General features: G+C 39.4%; 1 protein-coding gene across 1 annotated transcript in view; it reads right to left on the reverse strand.

Annotated features, from left to right (window-relative positions):
• Nucleotides 1-18,101, reverse strand: part of LOC126194772 (selenoprotein N-like) — a 145,112-nt gene that overhangs the window by 17,453 nt on the left and 109,558 nt on the right. Inside the window, exons 5-6 of the mRNA XM_049933061.1 lie at nt 9,471-9,622; nt 7,916-7,996 (exon numbers count right to left, since the gene is read on the reverse strand). Coding sequence (XP_049789018.1) covers nt 7,916-7,996; nt 9,471-9,622 — 233 coding nt within the window. The remainder of the gene's footprint in view (nt 1-7,915; nt 7,997-9,470; nt 9,623-18,101) is intronic.

The raw sequence follows: 18,101 nt of genomic DNA on the forward strand, positions 1-18,101 counted from the left end.
GGGGTGAGTGAGGAGGCGAGAGAGGGCGGAGTGGGGGGGCGAGCGAAGGGGGAGTGGCGTGGCGAGAGAAGGGGGAGTGGGGGGGGCGAGAGAGGGGGGAGGGGGGGGCGAGAGAGGGGGGAGTGGGGGCGAGAGAGGTGGGAGTGGGGGCGAGAGAGGTGGGAGTGGGGGCGAGAGAGGGAGTGGGGGGGAGAGGGGGGGAGAGGGGGAGGGTTTATTGTTGTTGTTGTTGTTGCTGCTGCTGTAGAAAGGCATCTGAAGTTCTGCCATGTTTGACCCACATATGCAGATGGACAGCAGTTGCAAGTTAGGCTGTGTCGTGTTTCTTTGTGTGTATGTTTCATGATTAAGTACTGCCTGTTTTGGTGTTTTGTGGTTTATTTTATCTACTCTCTTTGCATCATATCAATTCTTCTGGCAATTTGATTTATTGTGTTCAGTTCTTACATGTAATCATGTTTATTCTTCAGTCTGTGTGGTATGTATCTGAAGCTGGCTTCATTGTGAGTCATGAGGCGATTGGATTGGTTATGAATAATGGTGCTGCTGATTGTCAGTTTCCTGTAAATTGTGAACTCATATCTGTTGTTTCTCTTGCGGCTGGTGAGATCTAGAAAATTAAGTGTTTCATCTGTTTGTGTTTCAATGTTGAACTGTATTTATGTTTGGATGGTGTTTATGTACTCATGAAATTCTTTTATGTGAGGCTGCAATTCATCTATTAGGCAAACAATATTGTCTACATACCTGTACTAATATACTATTCTGTATGGTTTTGGTTTAGTATTTTGTTAAAGATTTGTTTTTCTTTCTGATTGAGGATAATGCCAGCTAGGAGGCCACTGATGGGGATCCCATATGCAGTCCGTCTTATTTTCTTGATAGTAAAATTTGCTGTTGAATGTGAAGTACTTTGGTCTGGGATGACCCTGAGTATGGCTGATATTTCTTGTATGATTGTTGTCTGGATGTTTCCCTGTAGTTGGTGGTTTTGTTTCTATGATGTTGTCAGTTTCTTCTGTTGGAAAGTGTGCATACATGGAAATTGTGTCAAATGAAATTAATGCTGCTGTGTTTGGTATGTTTTATGTTTTCTTTTCTTATTTTTTCTGTATTAAGTCACTTGAGTTTGTTAGACTTCTGTTTTAGGTGTATTTGTATGTGCGTGCGTGTGCGCGTGTGTGCGTGCGCGTGAGCGCGGGTGTGTGCGTGTGCGTGTGCGTATGCGCGGGTGTGTGCGTGTGCGCGGGTGTGTGCTTGTGGGTGTGTGCGTGTGCGCGGGTGTGTGCGTGTGCGCGGGTGTGTGCGTGTGCGTGTGCGCGGGTGTGTGCGTGTGCGTGTGCTTGGGTGTGTGCGTGCGTGTGCGCGGGTGTGTGCGTGTGTGTGCGTGTGCGCGTGCCAGTTTTTGTGCGCCTGTTTTGTGTGCCTGTGTTTTGCGAAATAGTATGTTGATGCTTTGGTAAAGTTTATCAATGGACATATAGCAATTCCAGGTTGGTGAACTTTAGGCAGTGATTTTAAAGTGGTGGCCTTGGGATTTTTCTGCATCATTCTTTTAATCGGTGCGTCTTTAAAAATTGTGTCTTTGTTTTTCAGAGTTTTCTGTAAATCTCTTTGGTACTGGTTTGGTGTTTCACTTGATGTTGTTGCTTTGGATGAATTCTAATGTTTTGTCAATGTATTCCTGTTCTGTAAAATTTGAGTGTCTTTCCTGTTTTTGTTTCTTAGGTTTCTGTTAATTGTTTCACATGCATGGCAGAATTTACTAAGCTTAATTTAAATATCTCTGCTGCAGCCATATGTCATTTCACATCCTAGTGCCCACACTGCTCTGTGGGAGTGAGACCTGGGTCATTACCAAGAAGCAAGGAAGCTTGATTCAGGCACGACGGTCATGTGAAACCCAGATCACGCTATTCGTCCACGAGACTCAGAGGGCCATAGACACATGTTCCCAGGTAGATGCCGTGTTTCTTGACTTCCACAAGGCGTTCAATACAGTTCCCCACAGTCGTTTAATGAACAAAGTAAGAGCATATGGACTATCAGACCAATTGTGTGATTGGATTGAAGAGTTCCTAGATAACAGAATGCAGCATGTCATTCTCAATGGAGAGAAGTCTTCCGAAGTAAGAGTGATTTCAGGTGTGCCGCAGGTGAGTGTCATAGGACCATTGCTATTCACAATATACATAAATGACCTTGTGGATGACATCGGAAGTTCACTGAGGCTTTTTGCAGATGATGCTGTGGTGTATCGAGAGGTTGTAACAGTGGAAAATTGTACTGAAATGCAGGAGGATCTGCAGCGAATTGACACATGGTGCAGGGAATGGCAATTGAATCTCAATGTAGACAACTGTAATGTGCTGCGAATACATAGAAAGATAGATCCCTTATCATTTAGCTACAAAATAGCAGGTCAGCAACTGGAGTGATTTAAAATGGAATGATCATATAAAGTTGATCGTCGGTAAAGCAGATGCCAGACTGAGATTCATTGGAAGAATCCTAAGGAAATGCAATCCAAAAACATAGGAAGTAGGTTACAGTAGGCTTGTTTGCCCACTGCTTGAATACTGCTCAGCAGTGTGGGATCCGTACCGGATAGGGTTGATAGAAGAGATAGAGAAGATCCAACGGAGAGCAGCGCGCTTCGTTACAGGATCAGTTCGTAATCGCGAAAGTGTTACGGAGATGATAGGTAAACTCCAGTGGAAGACTCTGCAGGAGAGACGCTCAGTAGCTCGGTATGGGCTTTTGTTAAAGTTTCAAGAACATACCTTCACCGAGGAGTCAAGCAGTATATTGCTCCCTCCTATGTATATCTCGCGAAGAGACCATGAGGATAAAATCAGAGAGATTAGAGCCCACACAGAAGCATACCGACAATCCTTCTTTCCACGAACAATACAAGACTGGAATAGAAGGGAGAACCGATAGAGGTACTCAGGGTACCCTCCGCCACACAACATCAGGTGGCTTGTGAAGTATGGATGTAGATGTAGATAAAATTTGAGATTACAGAAGAAAATGGAAAGAACATCTACAAAGAATGGAGTTTCCTGGATCTCCCGGTTAAAAATACATTTTCTCCCGGGTGAAAAGGCTGGCTGCTGTGGCCGAGCGGTTCTAGGCGCTTCAGTCCAGAACTGTGCTGCTGCTACGGTTGCAGGTTCAAATCCTGCCTGGGGCAAGGATGTGTGTGATGTCCTTAGGTTAGTTAGGTTTAAGTAGTTCTAAGTCTAGGGGCTGGTGACCTCAGATATTGCTTGGAGCCACTTGAACTTTCGAACCGGGTGAAAATACACTTTTCCGTGTTAAATGACAGTATACTTCCTGTCAGAATTGTAAAACTTATCAATCTTTTGAACGGATATGGTTTTTATACAGCAGTGTAGAATTTCACGGCACTTTAGAAAACGGAACTTAGGGGGAAAAAAACATGTTTTGGAAAGATCTGTGATGTGCAGCAACATGTACGCTGCATATTTTCATATTTTGAATTCCACCAACAGGAAAAGTTAATGGTTTAAGTTAATATACATAGTGCTGCCACAAGAAAAACAAAGCTTTCGCATACAATATTTGTCTCAAAGATTAATAAGCTACAACAGAAGCTAAGCTTTCACATATAATGTTGATCTGTTTAGCACATGTTACACTTTAAGATACATCACACAAATAGGCCAGTAAAATTTTTAATACCGACGTAAATCTCTCATCTTATGGGCTCAAAAATCTTCTAAATGGCACATCATCAAAGACTTGATTTTTAAATGAGAGCAAATGCTCTGTGATTTAAGAAATTCATCGTACATTCTCGCACATAGTTCATCTACCGTAAAAGGAAATTTACTTTGAAAATAATACTTTTCGAACCACAATTCGCAATATTTTCCCTCGACTTGTTAGAAATAGATTCATTTCAGCAGTTGCCAGAGAGCGCCAGACAAGAGGTGTTACTGCACTTGCACAGCTACGGTGACGTAGGAAGCCCGTATGTTCATGCGTCTAATATCTCATGTTTGGTTCTTTATTATGGCATAATGCCATACATGCTAGAAGATGAAAACGTGCATTTGAAATGCAGTGAACAGTTGAAAGTAGCCAATAGTGTGGAATTAAACACTTTGTTTCAAATAAATTTACTGCCTCAGCAGGAAAGCTTAGTAAAAGCCAAATTTCTTTAGCAAACCGACAAAAATAACTATTGTTCTGCAAGGCGATTAATGCTTGACTGTCAGAAAGGTGGAAATAAAATAAAATCTGAAACTAGTAACATATTTCAGCAATGTATTTTAATTCACTTGATAGCTCCTAGCCACAGAAATCCATCTTGTTTTCACTTGACATGAGAGCAGTAAACTAAGAGGAAATAGAAAAATCACTAAATGTAAACACGGGTCATATGGAGACTCATAACATAAATCATGCCAAACACAGCAGCATTAATTTCATTTGACACAATTTGCATGCATGCACACTTTCCAACAGAAGAAACCATCAACATCGTAGAAAGAAACCTCCAACTGCAAGGGAACATTTCCACAACAAACTTACAAGAAATATCTGCCATACTCGGGGTATGACACAGCGAAACTACTTCACATTCAACAACAAATTTTACTCTCAACAAGATGGACTGCCTATGGGATCCCCATCAGTGGCCTCCTGGCTGACATTCTCCTCAATCAGAAAGAAAAGCAAATGTGACAATATACTAATACCAAAACCACACCAGATGAATCACAGCGTCACATAAAAGAATTTCAGGAGGACATAAACACCATCCACTCACAAATACAGTTCAACATTGAAACACAAACAGATGAAACACTTAATTTCCTAGATCTCACCATCTGCAAGAGAAACAACAGATATGAGTTCACAATTTACAGGAAACTGACAATCAGCAGCACCATTATTCATAACCAATCCAATCGCCTCATGACTCACAATGAAGCCAGCTTCAGATATTTACCACACAGACTGAAGAATAAACATGATTATATGTAAGAACTGAACACAATAAATCAAATTGCCAAAAGAATGGATATGACGCAAAGAGAGTAGATAAAATAAACCACAAAACACAAAAACAGGCAATACTTAATCATGAAACATACACACAAAGAAACACGACACAGCCTAACTTGCAACTGCTGTCCATCTGTATATGTGGATCAAACATGGCAGAACTTCAGATGCAGGAATGGAGAACATCTCAGAGCCCTGAAAAACAGTAGCTCATAATCAATCTGCCAACACAGAATCACCACCCAACGAACACTGACAGTGACTTAAAGATTCTTAAAACTACTAACATTCTATACCAAAAATTAATAACAGAAGAGAAGTATCAAATCCAAACGTCAACAGCCCAAGGGAAGAAAGTACTAAATGAATACACATAACTGTGCAATATTACAAATTTCTATCAAACATATAAAATTAACATTATATAATATGTTGAAAATTAAAACATTGAATTAATAGGGTGTTCTTTTACATGCTCTGTTAACATGTACCGTATGTGATGAACTTATATATATATTTAGTACATTTTGGAAAACACACATTACACATAATTTAGAGTTAAAAGAGTATAAATGAGACACAGAACTGACAATGAGAACAACATGATATTGACAATACAACTATGAGTCAGTGATTAAAGGATTCAAAATATTCCTCTATGCTATGAAAACATTTATTTATCAGATACTTTTTTAAATCTGACTTAAATTTCCGTTCATCTTCTGTTCACCTGATGCAGAGTGGCAGAGCATTATAAAGCTTTATTCCATAGTGACTCACATGTTTTTGAGGTTTTGTTTTTCTTGTTCTTTCAACATGCAAATTCTTACAGACACAAGCATTGTAGTCATGAAGATCTGAATTTACACGTAAACTACCCAAGTGTGTTCTTGTATACAGTACGCTTTTTAATATGTACAAGGTGGTACTGTAAGTATGTCTAGCTGCATGAACAAGGGCTTGCATTGTGTTTGTGGAGAGCTGTGTGTAATAATTCTAATGGCACTTCACAGTAATTTAAAAACCTCTCTCAAGTGACATTTAGTTGCACCCCAGAATGTTATTCCATAGGATATAATAGAATCGAAATAAGCCATATACACTAATCTTTTACACTCTGCACTGCAAACTCTAGAAAACACACAAACCAAATACTGTATTTGCCAACAACACTTCAAATCTGCACACCCCGCCCAGCCAAACATGCCATGAAACAAATGAATACTTCACAGCCACAACAACACGAATGGCTGCGAAAACACTTGCAAGTTTGAAAAGTCACAGGAAATGCTTGTGAAATGTCAAAAGTGGTAGAAATAAGTGTGTTACTGCATCACAAACAAAGGAGATAAATACCACAACATGAAAGCTGTAAGTAACACACAGAATAACATGATAAATACTGAAACTTCCTGGCAGATTAAAACTGTGTGCCGGACCGAGACTCTAACTCAGGACCTTTGCCTTTCGCGGGCAAGTGCTCTGCCAACTGAGCTATCCAAGCACGACTCGCACCCCGTCCTCACAGCTTTACTTCTGCCAGTACCTCATCTCCAACCTTCCAAACTTTACAGAAGCTCTCCTGCGAACCTTGCAGAACTAGTGCTCCTGAAAGAAAGTTTGGAAGGTTGGAGACGAGGTACTGGCGGAAGTAAAGCTGTGAGGGCGGGGTGCGAGTCGTGCTTGGGTAGCTCAGTTGGCAGAGCACTTGCCCGCAAAAGGCAAAGGTCCTGAGTTCGAGTCTCAGTCCAGCACACAGTTTTAATCTGCCAGGAAGTTTCAGATCAGCGCACACTCCGCTGCAGAGTGAAAATCTCATTCATGATACATACTCATTTTCATTCAGAAATGAATAATAAACAAAAATAAAAATTGTGTTTTGCTGTTTGCAGGTAAGTTTTGTGTAGCAGACTCACAGCCACCAATAAACATTCAATAGCTTCATGTAAGGTATGTAAACTAACGCACACATCCACCTTTTTCCAAATAAGCTACAAAACCAGAACTTTAGACATACTGAATAAACAACAGACAGTTCATCAGCCCAGTAATATATATCTCAACTGTTAACAAACCATGTATAATATTTAGCAATGATCACTTCATTCACAAATGTAAATATTTTGTACCAAATGTTTTCTCCTAACGTTAATATGTAATAATTTCACAGAAAGGAAATAAAGTAACCCACTGAAGATAGGGCAAAGTGCTGAAACATGTCTGCATCAAACAAAACTCCTAAGGTGTCTTGTACAAGATGGAATTCTCATCCAAGTTTCTCTTATAGTTTGGCATCTGTATTTCCCATAGTTAGATTTGTGTGATAGTCCCACCTCCAACTGATATAGAAAGATACTCCTAGAAAAGAAAAGTTAATATGGCCAGATAAAGACTTCAATAATCGAGACAATCTATAATTTTCTTTTCTCCGTCCCCTCTCTTGATGCTAGAGTTAGGTACTTGAAACCTGGTGTGTGCTGGATCCGTCTACTATGTTTATTCTTATCTTTCTATGCAGGCTTTATGTACTACAATCAATTTAATGGTCTGTAATTTATGCCTCTTATGAGCACTGTTTCTCAAAAGCAAATTGGATATTCATTGATAATGGATAATTTAGCTGTAAATGAAAATCTTCAGCCCTCCTCATTACAGACCACTCTATATTGCTGTGATTAGTTCATGATGAGTAAGTGTTTTGGAACATGTGGACTTACCACTCACATATTCATTAAAGGAGGAACCAAGTGTCAAACTGTATAGTAACCTCTTTAAAATGAAGCTTTTGAAGCACAGAATTTTTTTTACAACAACACTATGGCACTAACAATTTCATTACTCATTTAATCACACTGATCTGCCTGAAGAATTATACCTTTGAGTTCCAGCTTCATTTCTGGAAGGTACCCAATATCAACTTCTAAGCTTGAATTCTGTTCATTCATCCATTCCATGTCTGAAAATTAAAAAAAAGGTCATTTATCAAGAAGGCTTATTGTAGGCCTACATGTCATTTGGTCATATTTATGAGCATGAATATAATAATAATTAAAAAAAATGATCAGCCACTGAGACAGAACTAAAGCTAACAATCATCAACACAGGAAAGTACAATGAAATTCCCATCTTCTGGTTAAAAAGAACTTATCAAAGGAAAGAGGAAGACATAACAGGGAAAAAAAGGAAATATGGTGCTGGAAGAAGCAAAAAAAATATTTCTCTGAACTCTGGACCAGGAGGAGCACAAGAAGTAGGAATGAACTGCAAAGTACTGGTGGAGCTGCATGAAAGTACTCACGCAAATGGCCAGATTGTTGTGACAGACATACTGACAACAGACTGAGTTATAAGGAATGCTGCTGACAGCAACTCCATCTGTTCTGAGAATTTTGTACATGTCTGCCACAATCATCTGGCTGTTTATCCAACACATTTTCGTATGCAATGTACTTTGGGGGAAAAAAATGAGAATTACAACAATGAAGTTACTGCACACACAATTTTCAGAGTAGTGCTAATAATGATCTGCTAGCAGGCAGTAGCTGAGAATTCACTGGTTCCACATCCATGAATGAGGTTCTTATGGGGTTTATAGAACATGATGAATTAATGTATGAAATATAAGGATAAAGAAAATCACAGAGTGTAAATGAGGAAGAGGGGTAAAAAAGAGGTACAAGGAAAAAAAGGCTGTGGACGAGAAAGGAAAATAGAACTAGGAAGGGACTGGCATTAACTTAGACTGCATATGTGCTGAGGGGCTGGGCTCTCAATGTCAGAACTGGAAACTGTTAATAATATTAGAGAAGGTCCAGGAGTTCATATTAGTGCAACAAGTAAACAGCCAGATTGTCATGGCAATAATGCACAAGATTTTGAACAGTCAGCTGAATTATCATCTGTACCTTGCATCAGTTAATCAGTACACTTGATTAAAACTTGAGCTATTGTTGAAATATTGTGTACATTTGCTGTAACAGTTTCGCTGTTTGCCCAAGAACATTTTCTTTGGATTTGCTTATGCTATGCACTAGACTTCCCAGCCAAGGGAGGTTATTGGCTAAAATTTGAGTGACATTTAAGATTACATTTGGAAATAAACCTGAGATTTTTCTTTTACAATTAGGTTTTCTTCTTTGCCATTTATTCTGACAAAGAGCTTAGTAATCTCCGTGTATATTTAAAACAATGGGTAACAGTTGCAGTTTTGTTGATGTACGACATGTACTGGTTTACTGTCAATGGGTAAATTAAATTCCTTGAAACATTCAACTGTGTTTCCCAATTTCTGCATCAGCCTACATCCTCCCCAGTTCTTTCTTTCCCAGGCTGATAACTATGTATGTTTCTTATTGCTAATGTTCATTTTTTACTTCCAATTAAAAAAATAGAGAACAATAATTGTACACAATAGTTGATAAATAACTTGCCTACATTAAGTTTTTTTGTAGGTGGTACTTCCAAATGAAAATAAAAGACCTTGCTTCTATCTCTGCTTATGATGATTTGTCCTCTAAATTGGCCTGGGGTAAACCAGAATGGCAACAGTGGTGGGCTGTTCAGTTGAAATTCTGCATGGCACCTGAAAAATTAATTAACTATTAAGCTTAAATAATACCTATAAACGCATATTATACTTTGTAGATAAATAAATAACTTGCGCTTCTGCAGTTAAGCTATATTGCTCTTATACATAAACACAAGAGTATTGATAGTTATGGAAGGATGATATTTATGTGCAGTATTTATTTGAGAGACATATTTTACCATGTGTACAATGACACATTTGCAGTTTTAGAATACAATTATTATTTCAATTTATTGTTGATCATCCTGAAACTCATTCATTTTTTGTTTGCCATTTTCTAAATGTTTATTGCATTAGAATGCAGAACTTCTGAACTTCAGACGGATGCAAAAACTCGGTCCAAACGGAACATGTTAAAAGAGCATGTAAAATAACAACACATTAATTCAATGCTTTAAGTTTCAACATATTATATAATGTTAATTTTATATGTTTGATAGAAATTTGTAATATTCTGCTGTGCATATTCTGCACAGTATTATGACAATTCCTATATCATGTAAATGAGGAAAAGGATGATGATAATAAATGGAATGAAATGAAATAATAATAATAATAATAATAATAATAATCTGGTATGTTCTGTCAGTCATAAAAGGCGACGAAAAGAACAAACCACTAATAGGGCTAACCCCCCTTTTAGTGTGATTACTTGGTTCAGGACAGAACTAAAGAAGCCTCGGACAAGCGCCGTCATGGTTGGGGACGACGCTTGAACCCTATGCCCGCCCACAATGGTAATGACACTGCTAGCCAACTGGAAAATGATTTAAATTCAAATAGAGGTGTTTTGCAGGATATGCTTCCTGCAACCACCCTAGAAGGAAAACAAAGACAGAGGATGAGATGGTCAGATGAAGTTAATCGACACCTCATGTTCTGTTATTACCAAGCAACAAACTTAGGAACCAACACAACTGGATACAGATCACAAGTATACACAACATTTATTACCAGATACCCGGAATTAAAATTTTTAACAGAACAGCGACTAGCTGATCAGATCCGTGTAATAATAAAAAATAACAGGATACCCAAGTCAGAATTAGAAAACATCAAACGACAAGTACAACAAATACTGGAACAAAATAATGTGCAATTAGAAGAAGAAGAAAATACAGTAATGGACTCAAACATCCCAGAGCAAACAAACAAAGAACAACACGCATCAATTAAACAATCAGAGGAAAACGAAATCTTAAGACAGCCACCAGCATAAGCACAAATAGAACATGAAGTGACACACATGTTAGATATAGAAGAAAAATTTCAGTTGACATATATAGAATACAAAGACACAAATACAGACATTACACCATTCTTGCATAGACCACCAAATAGCCCACAAGTCGAAACAACAATAAAAACTATCAACACGATCATACACAACAAAATAAATGAATACACAACTATGGAAGAGTTACAACTACTGGTTTATGTAGGAGCACTCACTACACTAAATATACACACTAGGCAGTGATCAGAACCAACCAACACACAGAAGAAACCCACAAAACCAGCATGGCAACACAGGCTACAGATCAGAATAGAAAAACTGAGAAAAGACATCGGACAGCTAACACAATTTATAAGAAATGAAATATCAGACAAAAAACGAAAAAGGTTAGGTAAAATCTCACAACAAGAAGCAATAGAGCAATTAGATGAAAAGAAGCAGAAATTACAAGCATTTGCCAAACGACTTAGAAGATACAAAAAAAGTGAAAATAGAAGGAAACAAAACCAAACATTCAACACAAACCAAAAGAAATTTTACCAAACAATAGATAACACACACATAAAAATAGACAATCCACCAAACATAACAGACATGGAACACTTCTGGAGCAACATATGGTCAAACCCGGTACAACATAACAGGCATGCACGGTGGATACAAGCAGAAACAGACTCATACAAGATGATACCACAAATGCCTGAAGTGATAATTTTGCAACATGAAGTCACCCGAGCAATTAATTCTACGCACAATTGGAAAGCCCCTGGAAATGATAAAATAGCAAATTTCTGGCTAAAGAAGTTCACCTCAACACATTCACATCTAACTAAATTATTTAACAGTTACATTGAAGACCCATACATATTCCCTGATACACTTACACATGGAATAACTTATCTGAAACCTAAAGATCAAGCAGACACAGCAAACCCAGCAAAATATCGCACCATAACATGCCTACCACCAATCTACAAAATATTAACTTCAGTCATTACACAGAAATTAATGACACATACAACACAGAACAAAATTATAAATGAAGAACAAAAAGGCTGCTGCAAAGGAGCATGAGGATGTAAAGAGCAACTGATAATAGATGCAGAGGTGACATATCAAGCTAAAACTAAACAAAGGTCACTACACTACGCATACATTGATTACCAAAAAGCTTTTGATAGTGTACCCCACTCATGGTTACTACAGATATTGGAAATATACAAAGTAGATCCTAAATTGATACAGTTTCTAAACATAGCAATGAAAAACTGGAAAACCACACTTAATATCCAAACAAATTCAGATAATATCACATCACAGACAATACAGATTAAGCGTGGAATATACCAAGGAGACTCATTAAGTCCTTTCTGGTTCTGTCTTGCTCTGAACCCACTATCCAACATGCTAAATAATACAAATTATGGATATAATATTACTGGAACATACCCACACAAAATCACACATTTGCTATACATGGATGATCTAAAACTACTGGCAGCAACAAATCAACAACTCAACCAATTACTAAAGATAACAGAAGTATTCAGCAATGATATAAATATGGCTTTTGGAACAGACAAATGTAAGAAAAATAGCATAGTCAAGGGAAAACACACTAAACAAGACGATCACATATTGGATAACCACAGCGACTGCATAGAAGCGATGGAAAAAACAGATGCCTATAAATACCTAGGATACAGACAAAAGATAGGAATAGATAATACAAATATTAAAGAAGAACTAAAAGAAAAATATAGACAAAGACTAACAAAAATACTGAAAACAGAATTGACAGCAAGAAACAAGACAAAAGCTATAAATACTTACGCTATACCAATATTGACCTACTTATTTGGAGTAGTGAAATGGAGTAACACAGACCTAGAAGCACTAAATACACTTACATGTTCACAATGCCACAAATATAGAATACATCACATACATTCAGCAACAGAAAGATTCACATTAAGCAGAAAGAAAGGAGGAAGGGGATTCATCGACATAAAAAACCTACATTATGGACAGGTAGACAATTTAAGAAAATTCTTTCTAGAATGAGCAGAAACTAGCAAAATACACAAAGCAATCACTCATAAATACATCGGCTACACCACTGCAATTTCATAACCACTTCTACAACCCTTTAGATCACATAACATCAACAAATACGAAGAAAGTAAATTGGAAGGGGAAGGCACTACATGGCAAGCACCCGTATCATCTAACACAGCCACACATCGATCAAGACGCATCCAACACATGGCTAAGAAAAGGCAATATATACAGTGAGACGGAAGGATTCATGATTGCAATACAGGATCAAACAATAAACACCAGATATTACAGTAAGCATATTATTAAAGATGCCAATACCACAACAGATAAATGCAGACTTTGCAAACAACAAATAGAAACAGTAGATCACATCACAAGCAGATGTACAATACTAGCAAATACAGAATACCCCAGAAGACATGACAATGTAGCAAAAATAATACATCAACAGCTTGCCTTACAACATAAACTTATAAAACAACACGTTCCCACATACAAGTATGCACCACAAAATGTACTGGAGAATGATGAATACAAATTATACTGGAACAGAACCATTATAACAGATAAAACAACACCACATAACAAACCTGACATCATACTCACCAATAAAAAGAAGAAATTAACACAACTAATCGAAATATCCATACCCAATACAACAAATATACAGAAGAAAACGGGAGAAAAAATTGAAAAATACATCCAACTGGCTGAGGAAGTCAAGGACATGTGGCATCAGGATAAAGTTGACATTATACCAATTATACTATCAACTACAGGAGTCATACCACACAATATCCACCAGTACATCAATGCAATACAGCTACATCCAAACTTATATATACAACTACAGAAATCTGTAATTATTGATACATGTTCAATTACCCGAAAGTTCCTAAATGCAATATAACATATACCATACAGTTAAAAGGAAGTGACGCTTGATCAAGGTCCGCGTCACTTTCCATTTTTAACCAGACTTAACGTCTGAGAAAGTAAAGAAATAATAATAATAATAATAATACTTGCACTGTATATGCATGGTCCTGTCACATTAATGTGATCACTACCTATGATTGATGTCAATGTGCAGTAACCACTCACAGAGGGCAGGTGGCAGCACAAGCAGTATAGGGTGTATAGTGTATGTTGAGAGATGGGGAAGAGAGTGTACTTGTTGTCATAATACAGAAACACAACAATTTATCAGACATCCAAAAGGACATGGTCATTGGCTTTCAGGTGAAGGATGGAAGCATTTCGAATACGATTTCTGTTCATCCGCAATGAAGGTTGGAATTTGCACACCAGTACCATTAATAGACATCCAATGAGTAGCAAGAGGTGGCCTGTTGAGATGAATCACATTTTATGCTCAATTGGACAAATGGCTGTTGGTGTGTATAGTGTCAAACGTCTGAAAGCAAACAGCCTGCAACCAGGATGGAGCATTATGGTCTGAGGAATGTTGCTGTGGCGTTCCCTGGGTGATCCTATAATTGTGGAAGGCATAATGGATCAACATAAGTATGCATCTATCCTAGAGGACCATGCCCACCACTATATGCATGTTTCTTTTTCCTTGGCATGATGGCATCTACCAGCTAGACAATGCAACTTGTCTCACAGCTTTCAGTGCAGATGATGGTTTGAAAAGCACCAGGATTAGTTCGCCATAGTTCCCTGGCCTCCAATTCTCCTCATCTAAACTGAACCAAGAAATTGTGGGACCACCTCCACCAGGCTGTTTGCACGATGGATCCCCAATTCTTTTATTTATCCATCCATATTGTATGGATGTTGTCCAAATGTATATGTAAATTTATGGGAAACCATTTCAAGGATGTGGAATATAAAATATGTAAATAAAAAAATTACAGACAAAAATATATAAGGTCATACAAAAGGTAGTAACACACACCAGATTAAGATTTACGTTTTGGCTTATTTTCCCGAAATGCATATCATTTGTTTTATTTGCAATTAGTGTTAACCTGTTTGCATTGAACCAAGAGCGGACATTCTTAAGGACTTCATCAGCAGTTTTTTGAAGCAGCTGCTTTGGTGCACTTATTATCACACTAGTATCATCTGCGAATACCGTGGTATTTGCTGCACCATAAGACGTGTGGATGTCGTTTATATAGGTAAGAAACAATATTTGACCTGGAATACTGCCATGTGGTACTCCTATTTCCACTTTTTTGCATCTAATATCAAATTTATTTTGTGGTTAGTGCAAGCTGACATCAATCCTACAATCAGTATTGTGTTTTGTAAATATGATTCAAACTGCAAACGGGAAACCTAGCACAGCTGCCCATGGCACTGGAGTTGGCATGGCTCCCTATCCCTGTTGGTACCTTCCAGAACCTCACTGACTCTCTTTCTGCATGCCTTGACTGTAAAAGGTGGTTAATCAAGCTTTATGCTGGTGGTCACATTAATGTGACTGGACAGTGTGAGTCAGTTCACAATTTACTTATGAGTAAGAATACATTTCACATGAAACTCTATTGTTAGGTAAGTGTAAGACTTCCAAATTCCTTGAACATTATTCTCTGTTGTGACTGAGCACGGTGGTACAGTGTTTAAGACACTGGACTTACATTTGGGAGGAGCAGGGTTCAGAAAACCTAGCCGCACATCTTAAGTTTTATACACTTTCCCTAAACTGCTTCAGGTAAATTGTGGTGTAGTTCTTTCAAAGCAGTTGCAGTTGATTTTCCTTTCACCTGTTTGTTGGTTGGTTGGTTTAAAAGAGGGGGAAGGGACCAAACTATGAGGCCATCGGTCCCTTGTTCCTAATAAAACAATGTCACAAGTGTGAGAATAAAACAGACGAGGCATATAACACAAAACGGAAAGAAAGGAAAGACCACAAGAACGAAGGAGAGGCAAATAACACTAAAAGGAATGAAAGATGACAAGAGAACAACAGAGATGCAAGAAACAGTTAGAAGAGAGTAAAACAAGAAAACAGATTAAAGTGGCTGGCCGACCATGAAAATAAAAAGGAAAAGCCAGCCCTGGAACATGTCAAGAATCGAGAGGAAGTGACAGCGGAGAGCCGCAGGGTTAATGGAGTCCTTAGGGCCACATGAAAGGTCCAGGCGAAGCTGTGGCCAAGGCATACAACATGGAGGCGTACGTGAACGGACCGCAAGTTGAGGTGGTAAAGGGAAGGACTCCAGTTCGAAGAGAAGGGACCGCACGTGAACCATAATCATTAGCCCAGACCTGGGCCGCCAATGCAGCAGATGGACTGCCACAGGTGGGAAAAAGAGATGGTAATTCGGATGCTCGGGGGAACTACGAACGTGTGCTGCGTAACTGCATGTCTAATCTGCAATGGAGGGACACCAGCCTCCACCAGTACACTGGTCACCGGACTCTTCCTAAAAGCTCCTGTCGCTAGTCGAACCCCGCAGTGGTGCACAGGGTCAAGTAAATGCAATGCTGAAGGCACTGCTGAACCATAAACCACACTCCCATACTCAAGTCGGGATTGGACAAGGGCTCTGTAGACTTGCAGCAGTGTAGAGCGATCAGCACCCCAATTGGTGTTGCTCAGGCAACAGAAGGCATTGAGGTGCTGCCAGAACTTCTGCTTAAGCTGATGAAGATGAGGGAGCCAAGTCAATTGAGCATCGAAAACCAGTCCTAGGAATTGATATGTCTCCACTACAGTGAGTGGATCGTCATGAAGGTAAAGTGCTGGTTCCGGATGAACAGGTCAACACCGACAGAAGTGCATAACACGACTTTGCGGCTGAAAACTGGAAGCTGTGGGCTAGAGCCCATGACTGCACCTTGTGGATGGCTCCTTGTAGGATCTGCTCAGCAATACCAGTACTGGAGCAGCAGTACAAAATGCAGAAGTCTTCTGCAAACAGAGAAGGTGACACGGAGGGCTCGACAGCTGCTGCTAGGCCGTTAATGGTCACTAAAAATAGAGAGAGACTTAATAAAGAGCCCTGCGGGACTCCATTCTCCTGGATATGGATGGAACTATGGGAGGAACCAACTTGGACATGAAAAGTACGCAGCAAAGGGAAGTTTTGGATAAAAATTGGGAGAGGGCCCCAGAGATATGGCAAAGATATGATGTCGCCAGGCCGTGTTGTATGTTTTAAATAAGTCAAAAAAAGACAGCAACCAGGTGTTGCTGTCTGGAAAAGGCTGTTCAGATGGCAGAATCAATGGACACAAGATTATCAGAGGTAGAGCGACCCTGGCGGAAGCCACCCTGACATGGAGCCAACAAGCCACGTGACTCCAGGACCCAACCCAACCACCAACATACCATACATTCCAGTAGCTTACAAATAACATTGGTGAGGCTGATGGGTTGATAGCTATCCACATCAAGGGTTTTTTTACCATGTTTGAGCACCTGAATGATGGTGCTCTCCCGCCATTGCGATAGAAAGACGCCATCACACCAGATCCAGTTGTTCATGACGAGGAGTTGTCGCTTGTATTCAGATGAGAGGTATTTAATCATCTGGCTGTGGATCCAATCGGGCCCACAAGCTTTGTCAGGGCAATGTGCAAGGGCACTGAGGAGCTCCCAATCTGTAAATGGGGCATTATAAGATTCACTGTGGCGTGTAGTGAATGAGAGGATGTTCCCTTCCAGCTGCTGTTTGAGCGTGTGAAAGGCTGGGGGGTAGTTCTCCGATGCAGAGGCTCGAGCAAAGTGCTCGGCAATCGCGTTTGCGTTGTTAAATAATACGCCATTTGTGGTAACACCAGGGACACCTGTTGGGGCCTGGTACCTGAAAAGACATTTGATCCTTGCCCAGACTTGGGAAGGTGACATATGGCACTCTATGGTCGAGACGTATCTCTCCCAACTCCTGCTTCTGTCATTTGATAAGGTAGTGAACATAGGCATGGTGCTGTTTAAAGGCTATGAGGTGCTCCAGGGAAGGATGCCACTTATGCCGCTGTAGAGCTCACCAACGCCCCTTAATTGCTTCACTGACTTCTGATGATCACCAAGGCCTTACGCCTCAGGCACCCTAAAGAGCAAGGGATTGTGTTTTCTGCAGCAGAAACAATTGTTTTAGTCACCTGCTCAACCATCACATCGATGTTACTGTGTGGGGGTGATTCAACGGTTACAGCAGAGGTGAAAGTTTGCCAGTCCGCCTTGTTTAAAGCCTATCT

The sequence above is a fragment of the Schistocerca nitens genome, chromosome 7, assembly GCF_023898315.1.
Source record: "Schistocerca nitens isolate TAMUIC-IGC-003100 chromosome 7, iqSchNite1.1, whole genome shotgun sequence".
Classification (NCBI taxonomy): Eukaryota; Metazoa; Arthropoda; class Insecta; order Orthoptera; family Acrididae; genus Schistocerca; species Schistocerca nitens.